Source organism: Struthio camelus, chromosome Z (assembly GCF_040807025.1).
Source record: "Struthio camelus isolate bStrCam1 chromosome Z, bStrCam1.hap1, whole genome shotgun sequence".
NCBI lineage: Eukaryota > Metazoa > Chordata > Aves > Struthioniformes > Struthionidae > Struthio > Struthio camelus.
The window spans coordinates 11,691,162-11,706,050 of record NC_090982.1 but is presented as its reverse complement, the minus strand read 5'-3'; the positions used below and the strand labels follow the sequence as shown (position 1 = coordinate 11,706,050).

Genomic DNA, 14,889 nt, shown 5'->3' with positions numbered 1-14,889 from the left:
AAGGGGGTAGTGATGATTTCTTGTGCGGATACTACCTCCACATGCATGAGAAAATTAAGTGTTTCACAGGTTGGGCAAAGTGCTCCTAGAATGCTAGTCTCCCATATACTCTGCTTTGGCATTTCCGAAGCTTACTGTGGGTACAACATTTCAGAGGAAATGGATCTGAACCTTTATATTTAGTCCTTACTTGCCCTTAATGATGATGCTGGCTTCAGCAGGCTGAAGAGTAGCTTTCAGAAATGAATTTCCTGTTTCCTGCTCCTGAGAGTTGGTATTTGCGTAGACAGGCAAACTTTCACATTTGTTTTCCAAGTGCTAGATGCTGATGGGTTTTTGGTTTTGCCTGTATTGGACAAAGCACTTTTCCTGATAGTCCTTACAGTTATTTACCTGTTAATGGTGAAATTTGGAGACTGGTTACATTTGGGAAATTTCTTTATCTTCACCGGACTACGGAAGTAATAAAACTGGGTGACTGAGCTGTCAGAAATACTCACTAGTGGAGATCATCAGTGTAAAAGCTAGTCAATGAATTGCAAAGCCTGTTTTTGAGATTGTTCCTCTTTCTATCTACAAATGCAACTGCAAGAAAAGGGAAAGTTGGTATGAGAATAATGTGTCTCCTGATGATTGTCAGTGGTGCGTCAAGATCCAAAATGAAAAAGTTGGGATTTATATTTGCGTGAGAATGGTAGAGTCTATGACTTGTACTTGCTTCGGTATCTAGCATACTGAAGAGGGAGAGAAGCCCATTTGCTGGGTATTGAATGAACATTTAAGTTATTGCTGCCTTTTAAAATATACAAATGAAAGGCTGGGTGACAGTGCGATTGAGTTGTTGCTGACAAAACTGCTTATGTGCTAAAAATTATGTAGTCTTTAAATGTTATCATATTTTTTCTTGAATGTGTTCAGTAAGCATTTCTTGTGAAAGCAGTTAGCTGTTGTGCTGATGGGGTAGCAGGAACAGTTACAGAAATTCATAAATTTCATATCCCTTATTGACAAAAATAGGAAAAATAAAAAAGCAAAATTAAGCAAGAGTGCCTCAGAACAGTAAAAAGAAGCATAAGGTGATCCATAGAACAAAACTTGATACTTTTCAATCTATTGTAGAGTTGAAAGGATCAAAAGAGTTTTTGCAAGTGTCGTCTTAAGCATTTGCTTAGATTTGCCTAATGTTTTTTGGAGGAATTTTATAGATTGTTAAACATCACTTGACGAGTTCATTAGTGAGTCCTACTGTGTCTCAGTACATCGTATATTCTTCCTACAAATATGCTTTTGCCAGTAAATGACTTTAGTTGGCTTCTGGAGTACTGCTGTTAAGTTTTGTAAGTTGCATAGTAAATAGGTAATTATTGTCAATAATGAGGCTAGTGTCCTCTTCTAGCTTTATTAAATTCTCTAGAGCAGAGATCACTTTAAGGGAAAAATAATCTTTAGAAGATTTTGAGTATTCCTTTTACGGCGAACTATTAAATGAGGAAAACTAGGTAAAAAAAATGCTCCTCAGTTCACACTTTTAATGACTTATTTAAAAACACTTTGTATTTAGTTAAGTTACTCAATTTATTATTGAAATCTGCAATAGAAATACCTGAATCCTCACAATGGTTCTGTGCCCTAATTACAGTTTAAAATTACATTTCTCATCTTTGTCAACAAGTAATTCAAGTGTAAGCAGATTAACACTTCCGTATGCTATGGTGCCTCTGTATTCCCGATGTATGTAGTTACTATTCTAAGAAGTGCAGGCTGACTTTGACTTTGTGTGCGGTGGGACTGGTATCTTGAACAAAGGTTCAACTTAACAAACTTTCAGAAAGCAGCTTAGTTTCTTGACAGAGCGGGGAAGCGATGTTATTGAATGAGTAATGCTTGTCTTTGAAAGTATATTGAGAAATGTGTTATATGGTTGTGGATGTGTGCCTGCTCATGTGTGTGTTTTTGCAATGTTTGAAACTGGTTTATTGCTTTAGCCAGGTGCTCACTGAACTGACAAATACAGAACAAGCGCTGAGAATAAATTATAGAACTGGAGTTTCGATGGATTTGAGGTTTTCTTGTTGAAGGTTGAGTTGATTTCCTTAAATAAACAATCAAACGAAGTTGGAGATTCTGCTGATTCAGGCTATTAACCTGAAGAGCAAATAGTTGTGAAGTGCCTGACTGCTCTTAACATCTCAAACAGATCTCATGAAATGCACGTTCTTCCTGCTGAGACCTGTATGTGATAGCCAATAGAAGTAGTTTAGGGTCTTGATCTTTAAAGTTGTATTAGATGGAGAATTCGGAGTAAAAATGTCTTCATAGCTCATTTTGTGAAGCAAGAGGCAGAATCTGTTGGAGTTACGTCTTTTTGAAGGTGGAATACAAAACTGCAGAAATACAAACTTAAGCTGGAGCAAAGGCAATTTGGGAATCATGGTGTCTGCTTATCTGTGCAAGTCTGGAAACATACTTTCTAGTGAATTTTACTATGCTACTGTGGTAGTACCAACCAATTAAAATCAAGATTGAATACTGAAGAAAAAATAGTTTACACCTAGGACCAGTCTTCATGTCATCCATATAAGTTTACAGAAGTACTGAAGTTCTAAGGGTATGCTGACTTGTGTACCTTGCAGCTGTTTTCATTAAATTCTTCTGCAGCTGGCTTTCTAATATGCAACTTGTGTAAAAATGAGTGCTGTTTAGTTTTTACTGAAAGTTGTAGAAGCAGGATAAAAAACACCGAAGTGTGCAAATACTCTGTAGCATATTTGACACTTAGTGGGCTGCAACTTGTAATTTTGAGGCTTTATAGAATGTGGTATTTCTTGTTCTACATACCGGACTAAACAATGGAGAACAAACCAGATTTATGGTTCTGTGAAAAACAGAACGAAGTTCTGTAGCACACATTTGACTTCATGATTCTTCATGTCTGTTGCTTTCTTAAACTTCCTTTGAGCAACAAACCGTTATATAAGAATGAGACCATGGAAGAAGAGAAATGTGATGACTGTAATTATGCGTCATTCAAACTGTTTGATCAGAGTCTAAAAATTTCACCACAAAGAAAGAATATTTTCATAGTGAAAAAGAGGGCAGTACAGGTTGCTGACCTCTGATTACAGCTAGATTTAAAAACTGATGAATTGAGGCCATGTAGGTGACTTGTCACGGGCTGCGTTCTGATAAAGTGAAAATTGTCTGTCACTGACACACCAGCAAACTTCTGTCTCAGCGTTCAAGCCATACAGTCAGTGTTTTGAATGTGAACAGGCATTATTACAGTTTACCAAGGTTATAGGTACAATTTCAGAGTCTCTGTTGCAACTCTTGGATTCTCAGGATAGTGGTGAAGTAAATGTTATTATTTTTTTAATGGGTAGAATTCATAGCCCTCTGGGCAGCAGAGGCACAATGAGCGCTTAGTCTGGTTTTTGGGAATGCTATTTTGATCTAGTGACAGAGGGTTGGAATTACTATGAAGGGTAGAGGGCCTATCTCGAGTGAAAGGAGCAGGTCACAGCATTCTGTGAAATAATGGGTGAGCTGACAGTTACTCTGCACATGATCTGAGGCAAACGGATCAGAAGCAAGAAAAAGATGAGAATCTTGGAGTCAAAGCACCTTGACCCAGTAGCTTTCCTGCTCACAGTCACTGTATTGCGCCTGTAGAGAGGTTTTTGGACCTCTCCAAGAAGCAGTGCAGCATTGTTACTGATGAAAGCCTATGTCAAGTACCGCAGTTCTTACTTGTAGGGTAGTGAATATTTCAAGTTGTCCGGAAATATGTGATTGGACTTCGAAAAATAAATGTTTATCTGTGCTGGGCAGCAAAGTCAGAGCATCTCTTCCCCTTTGGCTAAGGATGTTGCTTATACTCTGTTGGAAAAGCATCTGTCCACCTTCAGGTAGGATGTGCTAAATTGTAGTCCAGGCTAGAATTAATGTTTCATTTGAGCAATGATCAAAACATGGTCAACTCAGAATTGATAAGGAAACAAGTTTGGGCAGTGTTTGAGGATCAAATCATATCAGGTGTTAAAATTAAGAAGCTACTCACATCGTCCTTTTCTCATGACTAGTAAGTGTGTAATGAAACTATGCCTTGCAGTAGCAAGCAGTTTCTTCTTGTGGTTGATGTCCCTTTAGATTAGATGCTCCACTAATGGACAAGCAGGAAGAGAGTCCTTTCTGAAACAGCTTGTCTGAAAAGATAAGTGAAGATAGGGAAAGTAGAGGATAAAAAAGAAATGAACTTCTGAGCACAGTTTTACATCCACAGGGATTTGTAGTGCAATGAATGTGTTTGGTATTGAGATGCCCAGGTTTAAGCTTATGGAAAAAGCAGATCTCTTGATTGGAAAATAAAGGATCCTCTAATGTGAGTAAGAGGGTAATGAGAAAGACTGACAGGAACGATGCATTCGGGCTGTAGTGGCAGAAGAGCAAGTACAGGGAGCTGACTACTGCAGCAAATGAGGTAAGGTTGGTTCCTGATTCAAAGGGAGTCATAAGACTCCCTTTTTATGTGGACTTGAGAGGTCAGGGCTGGTAAGTTTTCTCATCGGACATTATCCTCTGAATCTGGTTTGGATGAAGCAAGATTGGTTTCAAGACTGACTTGTAGACTCCTTTGGCTACTGCTGTGTTGTGAGATGGTGTCATGCTGTATAGTGTACCTCTTTCATATAGGTTTGTGTCCACAGAAAAGGAAGAAAACCAGTTTTTCTGCCATAGTTTCTATTGCAGAAAATAGTAGTTTGAGGCAACCCTTGAGAGTGTGTTCTGGGAATGGACTGTGAAATACTTCAACACTGAAAAGGGTAAATTTGTGTCTCAGGACAATACCTTGCAGGAGTGCATAAGCTGATAACCACTGTGTGGAAATCTAATGCTTTGCTGATTTTAAAAAGCCTCAGAAAACTAACTTAGAAAAAAGAACAACCTGCAGATGTTTGCAGGAGAGGAAATAACCAATGAAAACACCCAAAACAGAACTGTTCTTATAGCCCTGTGAAATGAAACTGATATTAGAGGGTCCAGTCTCAACTTTCATTCCCTCATTTTTAATCACTTGGGTCTACTATAAGGATATTTATAAAGGTATGTTGACGTAGGGGTGTGATCACTGACCGACGCTATTGGCAGTGAAATCCTCTGTAGATGTTGTTAAACAGGTGAAATTGCATTTTTTTCCCCTGCGTTTTTTTCCCCTGCATTTTTGCAAATTATATCCCAAAGTATATTGGTCAGAGAGCCTGAAATAAACTCCAAAAGGTTCTGAAAAGTCCAATATTAACTCTGCATTTAGTATTCGAGTACTTGATTTTTAAAGTACAGTAGCTGGAGTAAAAGTGCGTTCTTTAAGCTACTTGTGTGCCCTCAAGCTATCACTGTTGTAATAAAGTTGTTTCCTTCAGATGACTATTGTAATGACACTGTAAAAACTGTATGATCTTGCTGCATAAGTAATACTAATCCTTCCTGCCTTTCTCTTCAGCTTTTAGCAGTCATTGAACTTTAGCATAGCTTATTTTACTGTGTGAAAGCTTTACTGTGTGAATGAATAGTTCATTGCTTATTTTTGGTTTGGGGAATGAGCTTAAACTGCCTGTAAGTGATAAAACTGATAAATTGGTCTTTCTGTGGAAATTTTAATGTCTAACTTGCCCCTTTAAAAAGGGCTTTTAATAATGTAAGAAAACACTAAATCAACTGGCTAATTGTAACACATCTAACAGTATTGTTTGCTGTTCACCCAGCATGACCAGCTGAATGTCCAACTGATCTGGCTTTTTACTTTGAAACATCACAGGGTAGTCGTGCTGGAAAAATACTGATGTGGTTTTAATTCTAGAAAAACTGTGGGCTGATCACAGCAGGTGAATGTAAAGAGCTTCTAAACCTTTCCAATTGTTCTGAAGCAGCATCTGGCTGTGCAGTATTTTCAAAAACATTTTTAAGACAGTCAAGGCACCGCGATTCCGAATGTTAACAGGCTTTGCATTGAGACACTTAACTTGCATAACTTCTGTAAACGTGCTTAAGCTTTAGGCATGAATTTTAGGATTATTTGCTATCTGAAAGACTGCAGATTTCAAGGCTGCTGTGAATATGGCTGGCTGTGAATATTCTGAGAGGACCCCATGGAAGAAGAAAAGTTCTTTTGCAAAAAGATGAAGTATGATATTCTTGAGGACTTAAGTGATAGCATCTCTTAATTTTAGTTTTGAAAAGGACAGATTGATTCCTTGGTACATCAGTCTCAGCAGCATTAAGCTTAATGATATTTTTGCCATTTGGTCAGTATAGTAAACATTCCTCACTGGAGGAGAGGCTTGTAGGGAAGGGTTATTAAAGCAGCTGAAATAGCTGGAAAAGCTAGCAGTGGTTCTGGGGCCCAAAGCCACCTTCAGAAACTTGATCAACTTGATTGTTTATCAGTAGTCCCTTGGAGATGGTGGGATTGGATTCATTGGATGTATTCATTCTGATGCATAGATGCTTTCACACATAATTTTGAGGAAGGTATTTGAGGTATTTGAATATAGCATGTTTTGGAGTTCGCATATGTAGAGTCTGTGGATTTTGGAATTTGTGGTAATATTAGTAAGATATATACTTGAAACTGAGTTCAGATTACTCCCCTTCTGGCTATGTACACAGCTTAGCTGAATTTGCAGAATAACTATTCAGTGATCTGTGCTGTCACCAGTTTGCACTCCTATGCCTCCCTGAAAACTAACTGCAGTGACTTTGTGTTCTAGACACTTGTGCTAACCTGAAGCCCCTAACTTTACATCCTGAAGCATCTCTTCAAGTGGCAGGTTGCACAGTGGTTAAAATGAAAAAGAAGAAATAGTTAGATTCATATGAAGACCACAGAATGGTTGAGGTTGGAAGGGACCTCTGGAGATCATCTAGTCCAATCCCCCTGCTCAAGCAGGGTTGCCTACAAGGTATTGCCCAGGACTGTGTCCAGACAGAATATCTCCAGGGAAAGAGAATCCACAATCTTTCTGGGCAACCTGTCCCAGTGCTCTGTCACCCTCACAGTCAAGAAGTTTTTCCTCAGGTTCAGATGGACCTCCCTGTGTTTCATTTTGTGCCCGCTGCCTCTCGTCCTATCGCTGGACACCAGTGAGAAGAGACTGTCCTCATCCTCTTGGCACCTCCCCCCCCCCTTCAGATACTTATACACATTGATCAGATTCCCCCTCAGTCTTCTCTTCTCCAGGCTGAAGAGTTCTCGCTCTCAGGCTTTCCTCATAGGAGAGATGCTCCAGTCCCTTAATCATCCTAGTAGCCCTTTTCTGGACTCGCTCCAGGAGCTCCATGTCCCTCTTGTCCTGGGGAGCCCAGAACTGCACACAGTACTCCAGGTGAGGCCTCCCCAGGGCTGAGTAGCGGGGCAGGATCACCTCCCTCGACCTGCTGGCAACACTCTGCCTAATGCACCCCAGGAGACCATTGGCCTTCTTGGCCACAAGGGCACGTTGCTGTTCACGCGTTAAGTTATGTGTTGCTGTTCTTGCGTTGTTGTCCACCAGGACTCCCAGGTCCTTCTCTGCAGTGCTACTCTGCAGCAGGTCAACCCCCAGCCAGTACTGGTGCTTACTGGGCTATTCCTCCCTAGGTGCAGGACCCTGCACTTGCCTTTGTTGAACTTCAGGAGGTGGCTTGTCCTTCTGCATGGCAGCACAGCCCTCTGGTGTATCAGCCACTCCTCTCAGTTTTGTATCATCAGCAAACATGCTGAGGAGGCACTCTGTCCCTCCATCCAGGTCGCTGATGACTAAGTTGAGCAATACTGGACCCAATATTGACCCCTGGGGGACACCACTAGTTGCAGGCCTCCAACTAGACTCTGCGCCATTGATCACAACCCTTTGAGCTCTGCCATTCAGCCAGTTCTCAGTCCACCTCACTGTCCACTCATCTAGCCCATGCTTCCTGAGCTTGCCCAGGACGATATGATGAGAGACAGTGTCGAAAGTCCAGGTAGACAACATCCACTGCTCTGCCCTCGTCTACCCAGCCAGTCATTCCGTCAGAGAAGGCTATCAGATTGGTCAAGCATGATTTCCCTTTGCTGAATCCATGCTGACTACTCCTGATCACCTTCTTGTCCTCCACATGCTTAGAGATGGCCTCTAGGATGAGCTGTTCCATCCCCTTTCCAGGGATGGAGGTGAAGCTGACAGGCCTGTAGTGTCCTGGCTCCTCCTTCTTGCCCTTTTTGAAGACTGGGATGATGTTTGTTTTTCTTCCAGTCCCCAGGCACCTCTCCTGATTGCCATGACCTTTCAGAGATGATGGAGAGTGGCCTAGCAGTGATGTCCACCAGCTCCCTCAGCACTTGTGGGTGCATCCCATCAGGGCCCAATGACTTGTGGATGTCAGGTTTGCCTAAATGATCTTTAACCCAATCCTCCTCAAGCAAGGGAAAAATCTTCCTTTCTCCAGGCGTTCTCCCTGCTCTCCTAGGTCAGGGATTCCTGAGGGCTGGCCTTAGCAGTAAAGACTGAAGCAAAGAAGGCATCCAGCATCTCTGCCTTCTGTGTTCTCTGTTGCCAGAGCTCCTACCCCATTCGTATAGGGCCCACGTTTTCCCTAGTTTTCCTTCCGTTAATGATGTGTTTGACAAAGCCCTTGTTGTCCTTGGCATCCCTTACCAGATTTAATTCCAAATGGGCCTTAGCCTTTGTCATCACATCCCTGCATCCTCTGACAACATCCCTATATTCAGCCCAAGTGGCCTGCCCTACTTCCGTCTCCTGTACGCTTCCGTCTTCTGTTTGAGTTTCGCCAGCATTTCGTTGTTTATCCATTCAGGTCTCCTGCTCCCTTTGCTCAAGTTCTTGCCCACTGTTCTGGAGCCTGGAGTGGTCCTTGAATATTAACCAGCTCTCTTGGACCCCTCTTCCCTCTAGGGCCCGATCCCATGAGATTCTTCCAAGAAGGTCCCTGAAGAGGCCAAAGTTAGCTCTCCTGAAGTTGAGGACTGCAATCTTACTGCCCTGCTTTCTCTTTACAGGGTCCTGAAGTGCACAGTTCTGTGGTCACTGTAGCCAAGGCTGCCCTCAACTTTCACATCTCTAACCAGCCCTTCCTTGTTTGTTATTGCAAGGTCCAGCAGCACACCTCTCCTCTTTGGCTCCTTCATCGCCTATGTCAGAAAGTTATCATCAATGTTCTGTAGGAACCTCCTGAATTGTTTGTGCCTTGCTGAGTTGTTCTTCCAGCAGAGACCAGGGTGGTTGAAGTCCCCCATGAGAGCTAGGGCCTGTGAACATGAGGCTACTTCCAGCTGTCTGTAGAAGGCCTTCTCTGCTTTCTCTTCCTGATCAGGTGGCCTGTAGCAAACAGGCCATGTTAATCTATCCTTTAATTCTTACCTATCTTCTAGTGTAGGGCCTGAAGTACTTTCACTGTGGACTGGGGGCCTGTGTAGAACAAGGAGGAGGATGTGGAGGCAGCACCTCTGCAGTACAGGGACTGGTGTGGATATAGTGATTGTGACTGAGGGCTTGTAACTCACTGGGAAAATGGGTGCTAAATTTGGGAACATCTGTCTGTGGCAATAGAGAACAGATGGGTAAAAACAGTCAAAAAACTGGCTTCCACCACCACCACCACACAATCTCTTCTGTATAACTACTGGTATACATTATATACCCTGATCCCATGCGATAGAAATTTGAAGAGCTTGTATTGTGGAAATCTTACTGAATAAGACCTGTTAGGGTCATGACATTGCAACAAAAACGTATAGCGATTGTCCACAAGCAGCAGTGGGCTTCGGCCCAAGAACAATTAATGGATGATCTTGCTTGTTTCACCAGTGTTGTGAAATCTGTAGAATGGTATTCATGACCCAGCGCTGTAAAGAATCAATTTCTTGTATGTGCTCTTTTTCATAAAGGAGCAAAGTCTCTTGAGATGATACTTCAAGATGCTGGTATGTATGGACTTTATTCTGTCTCCAGCCCTTGCCACATCACCTACCCAAAATGCTAGTGCATGGTTGTAATTGTTAACCAGAATACTATTGCACTAAAGGATTTAGGGTTTGAATTGTTGAAAGCAATTCAAAGTAAATGAACAAACAGGAAATACTGTGGAGGACATTGGCCACTCCGCGTGTTCTACTTGTGTCACTCCTTTCACGGTTTAATAGAAACAGTGGCATGTGGCTTAGATCCTCTTGAATCTGTCGGGCTATTTGAAAGCCTGGTAGTTCACTCTGGTCTGTGTGGGAAAACCACAGGCAAGCACTGGTGACGTATGGCGGGACTGAATTAATGTGCAGATGGCTACTGTCATCTTTGGTGTTCCCCATTTTTGATTATTCTGTAGTCCACAGGCTGTTTGCTTTACTTTTCCTTGATCCCCCTGCTATCAGGATTTTTCTTTTGCCGCTCCTGTGTAGAATCCCCCTCAAGATACCAAAAACAAAGGCAATATCCAGGAACATGTCAGTTATTCAGTTCCTGGTTTTGATGCTACTAACTGAGCAGTATGATTTGGAACTCTAACTGGGCTAAAAAGTGGGAAAACTGAGGGCTGATTGCTGATTTTTGATATAAAGCTGTTTATAAAGTAGTGCCTGAAAGGCCTTTTGTCTGGTTGAATTGTGCAGAGCAAACACTGTGTGTACTTCTACCTTATGTTAACGCTTCTCATCCAAAGCAAAGGTATTGAGTATGAATGTGACTATGTTGATTCACATTCTGCATCTGTTAACAAGTGCCTTGTCAACTTGTTTCTTGCCTGTGGTGTTTTATTTTTCACACTTACCCTGGTCTCTTAGCTTTTTTAGCCAGTGAAATTTTTTGTAGGTGAGTGACGCCTTAAGTGCTGTGGCGGTTCCTGTGTAGTTGAGTAGAAGCTGAATTTGTACCCAAAAGGAATGGAAAAGGAAATCCTGTTGAGGTGCCACTTGTTTTGGTAGGGTGTTATTCCACCAGGGATAGTCTGGAATACATGGAGAACAAATGTGCAACCACACTGATGTAACAACAAGAAAGATGTTTACAGAAGAAATGGAAATGATACTAGGTTCTTTAAAGTGAATAGTACAAGGTACAGTAGAATTGTACAAGTATGTTCTTCTGATACAGCCAGAAAACAGATTAACATATGTAATAAATGAGGAAACCAAGCAGATATGATTTTTTTGAATCCTTTTCTAATTTTTATAAATTTGTCCTGTGTTCTTAAGCAAACTTGTGGTGTTTGATTAAACAGACGTTCTGACAAAAGGAGTTTGCAGGAAAATGATGTTATCTGGGATGATAAATTGCAATTTAGTAACGACTTTACGCTTTACGTAGCCGTGGAAGTATGTACTTTGGTATTTGAAAATGCTGTAGGCTTTTAATGCACAGCCTGAAACATGGGAATTGTTCTAAAAGTATAAGGAGTTCGTATTTGACGGATTATCTCCTTTGATTGTTGCTATTTTTCCTAGAAAGCCTAACTGTAAAAGGAGTTCCCAGCTAAGAAGTAGATTAACTGAAATCAGTGCATTTGCCCATGTTCTGATATTTGCAGTATTGAATCTCGGTTTGATAAGGATCTGCATTAATTACTTTGTAGAAAATCTGCATATGCAGATTAACAACATATAAGAGTCACTGTAGCTCTAAAGCAAAAGAAAGCAAATTCTCTTTGAGAATACTTTAATTCTTATATGTAGATTACTCACTGTTATTGGCAAGAAGCTAAAATAATCATGCATCATATTTGGCAAAGGTTCTAAGAACCCATGTATTAGCTTTGCTAGAATATAATGGAATGATTACTTTACCTGAATGGTCAAATTTAAACTGATTTAATTTTGTACCTTATTCTTGTAGGTGGTTTTGCTTTCGTCTATGAAGCTCAAGATCTTGGCAGTGGCAAGGATTATGCTTTGAAGGTAAAGTGAGTTTATTTCACTGCAAGACTGAAATATCTGTCTTGTCACTTGATGCTTTAGCATGGCAGTTTATTCTTGATGCATGCCATTGAACGTGTCACTTGGGGAAATCCAGAAAGATATAGCGCTGTTTTCAGGACAAATTACCCATATTTAGGAGGGACATTCTTTTTAGTGCTCTATATTTAATACTTGGATGCCAAAGATGGGAACTGCACTATTAGTGCCCTTTGGCTTAATTTTGTCTAGAAATTCATGACCTGCCCCGATCAATTTTTTTAATGAATGGAAGAAAAAAATCTTTCCTAGTTATCTAAAGAGGGGGAAAGGAATATATTTTCATTCCTCACAAGCAGACTTAGCCTGTTGATTAACCTACCTTTGCACTTACAGAATAAGAGTTTCAGCAGTCTTAGAACTAGTGCTCCTCACTTTGACTTACTGATTGAACGTTCAGCTAGCCAGTTGAGATTCTCAGAAACACTCCTCTGGATTCTTGTGTTCTGAAGGCTTAGAATAATAATGTTAGCAGCTGAAAAACTGGAGTATTACGGAGAGGACAATAAGGTAAAGTTGCTTACTCTGTATCATACGTTGCTGCAAAAACCTTATACTTGTCATTAGCGTTCACCACAAAATGACTTCATTTCGGAGTAGGGGTGTTCTGTGGCTACGTGGAAAAAACTGTCTTGAAGAGGAAGTGGAAGGGCACAGTATGAGAGATGGGGGAGGTAAGAAGGTATTTTACCACCCCTAAAAATGGCTTGCTTTGTTTTTTCTTTTCAGGTTCAAAGTAGTGTGGTTACTGTCACGTTTTGTTACTGCAGTATGTGGTGTGGGTGTTTTCACCCATTTAAAGTAATAGATAAAACGTGAAACATAAGTATCCTTCCCCTAGTTCCTAAACCTAATACTTCTGAAGGAAGTAATCAGATTGATCCTGTTCAAACGTGTGGACTCCAAATCCAAACGGTATTGGAATTTGCAGTGTTTGATTTCACTGCTGCTTAGTCAGCTACCCGTAAAAAGTTGGACTATCTATTTTTGGAGACATTTTGGTTGGAGTGAAGTAAAGGTTGCTCCCAAAGATTTGAGAGAAGAGAGGAATTTTTCCTTGTCCGTGCACAAAGCTGGAGCAAGGAGAGAGGCAGTTTTTTTGTACAATAGAAGACTGTCAGAAAGCATTTGCTTTGTAGATAATAAAGACTACAACTACTTAGTTGTTTGTAAACCTGAGCGGTACAGATAAATGGAAAGCTGGTTGTTGCTTTTGTGGCAGTATGTCTGTGCACTATATCCTGTTTGCTCAATCAGCTGTTGAAGGTCCCCAGATCATCCTTTGTGTTCTGAAAAAAAAAAAAAAATCATGTGCGTTGTTTTTCTTTAATACCTAAATTTTCTCAAATATTCTTTTTTCTGACAGCGATTGTTGTCTAATGAAGAAGAAAAGAACAAAGCCATCATTCAGGAAGTCTGTTTTATGGTATCCTTTTCTGGAACATACTTAGATGTTTAAATTTAAGTCTGTCAAATGGTCAAATGTTTCTGAGAACACAACTGACTGCTCTGTAGATTGATTTCTTTACATGCCTTATAGCAGTTAAGAGGACTTAATTCTGAGGAAGATCTTAGTCCTGATCTATCATGAATCTGACACCAATGTTCCAGCAAAGTCAGTTCCTCAAAAATTGCGAGCATTTAATCTATACGGATGATTCTAGTAACTAGTGTAAACCTTTTCATGTGCTGTTTTGGCAAGGAGCGAAATTGACTTGAATTTTCTTGCAGAATCTTGTGACCTTCAAGAGACCTTACGACTACTCAGTTGATCCTTTGGTTTTAAGAAGACTTCCCCACGTGTGCTGGATTTATTGCTTTTTTGACTGCTTAGTGTTTTTTTTTTTTTTTTTTTTTGCTATCAATGTTTCTTAATTTCTGCTTTAGTTACTACAGGCTTAAAAAGTAATGCTCAATATCCAGGAAGTTATTTCAGTAGGATACATATAGCAGAAGCAAGGAGAAGTATCCCATGGTATGGTGGTTGTCGTCTTCATCTTCTATAGCAATGGCTTCAATAGGGCGTAACGTAACCTCAGAGCTTTTTCAGTCCTTAGGTTTAGTAAACTTAATGCTTACTCCCTAGCATCTCTGCAAAACCCTCCGTTTATTTCATGAGTCAGCGTGCAGCCTTGGAGTACTGTTCATTTTTGTCTACCACTGAGTATTCAGCTACATTTTTGAGTTACCAGAAGAACCATTGTCATCATCAGAACTTTGCTTACTTGGATCTTTCTTTATACGATTACTAAAATGTTTAGAAAAATCTTAAATTCGGAGTTCACTGAAATGAATACATACTGAACGAACTGAGTACTAAAACAGTGTACAATTTCTAGCTACTCTGACCGCATCTTATTAGGAATGAACTTTGCATGAATAACAATGTTCTTTGAGCAGTTTTTCACAGCTCAGGCACATGAAAACATACGCACAACATGAATGAGGGCTCAATGTTGCTGATTGTCCAAGATAGAGATGTGAAATGAAAGTACTTAACTGCAGCCCTTGAAGTACAAGTTTGTGAAGGGGTACATAAAACATAAAATAGTACTTTGAATTCCTTTATTTGAATTGGTGGATCCATCTTGCTTTTTTTCTATTTTAAAGCTTAGTTCTTAGGCTGTCTTCTCTTTGTCTTCCCAGAGCTGGTGAATACATCTTAAGCAGTGTGTGTTCATGTATCCCAGGCATGAGTCTCATTATTTGGTTTGGGTGATGAGTAGCAGAAAATACAAATGCATGTAGCACAATGTGCACTAGCAGGAACTGAGCTCACTTAAATTCTTCTCGTCTATGTAGTTCAAAAATAATACCTTGACTTTTTGAATCGAAAGTAAAACTTGATAAAGGTTTTGGTGTGAAGAGTTGCTTATGATGGGAGAGGACGTTTCCCAGTCTTTCAGAGC

General features: G+C 40.5%; 1 protein-coding gene across 2 annotated transcripts in view; it reads left to right on the top strand.

Annotated features, from left to right (window-relative positions):
• GAK (cyclin G associated kinase) overlaps positions 1-14,889 on the top strand; it is a 78,544-nt gene that overhangs the window by 3,012 nt on the left and 60,643 nt on the right. For both annotated transcript variants that reach the window (XM_068926784.1, XM_068926783.1), the window contains exons 2-3: positions 11,862-11,923; positions 13,347-13,406. In XM_068926784.1, the coding sequence (XP_068782885.1) occupies positions 11,862-11,923; positions 13,347-13,406 (122 nt within the window). The remainder of the gene's footprint in view (positions 1-11,861; positions 11,924-13,346; positions 13,407-14,889) is intronic.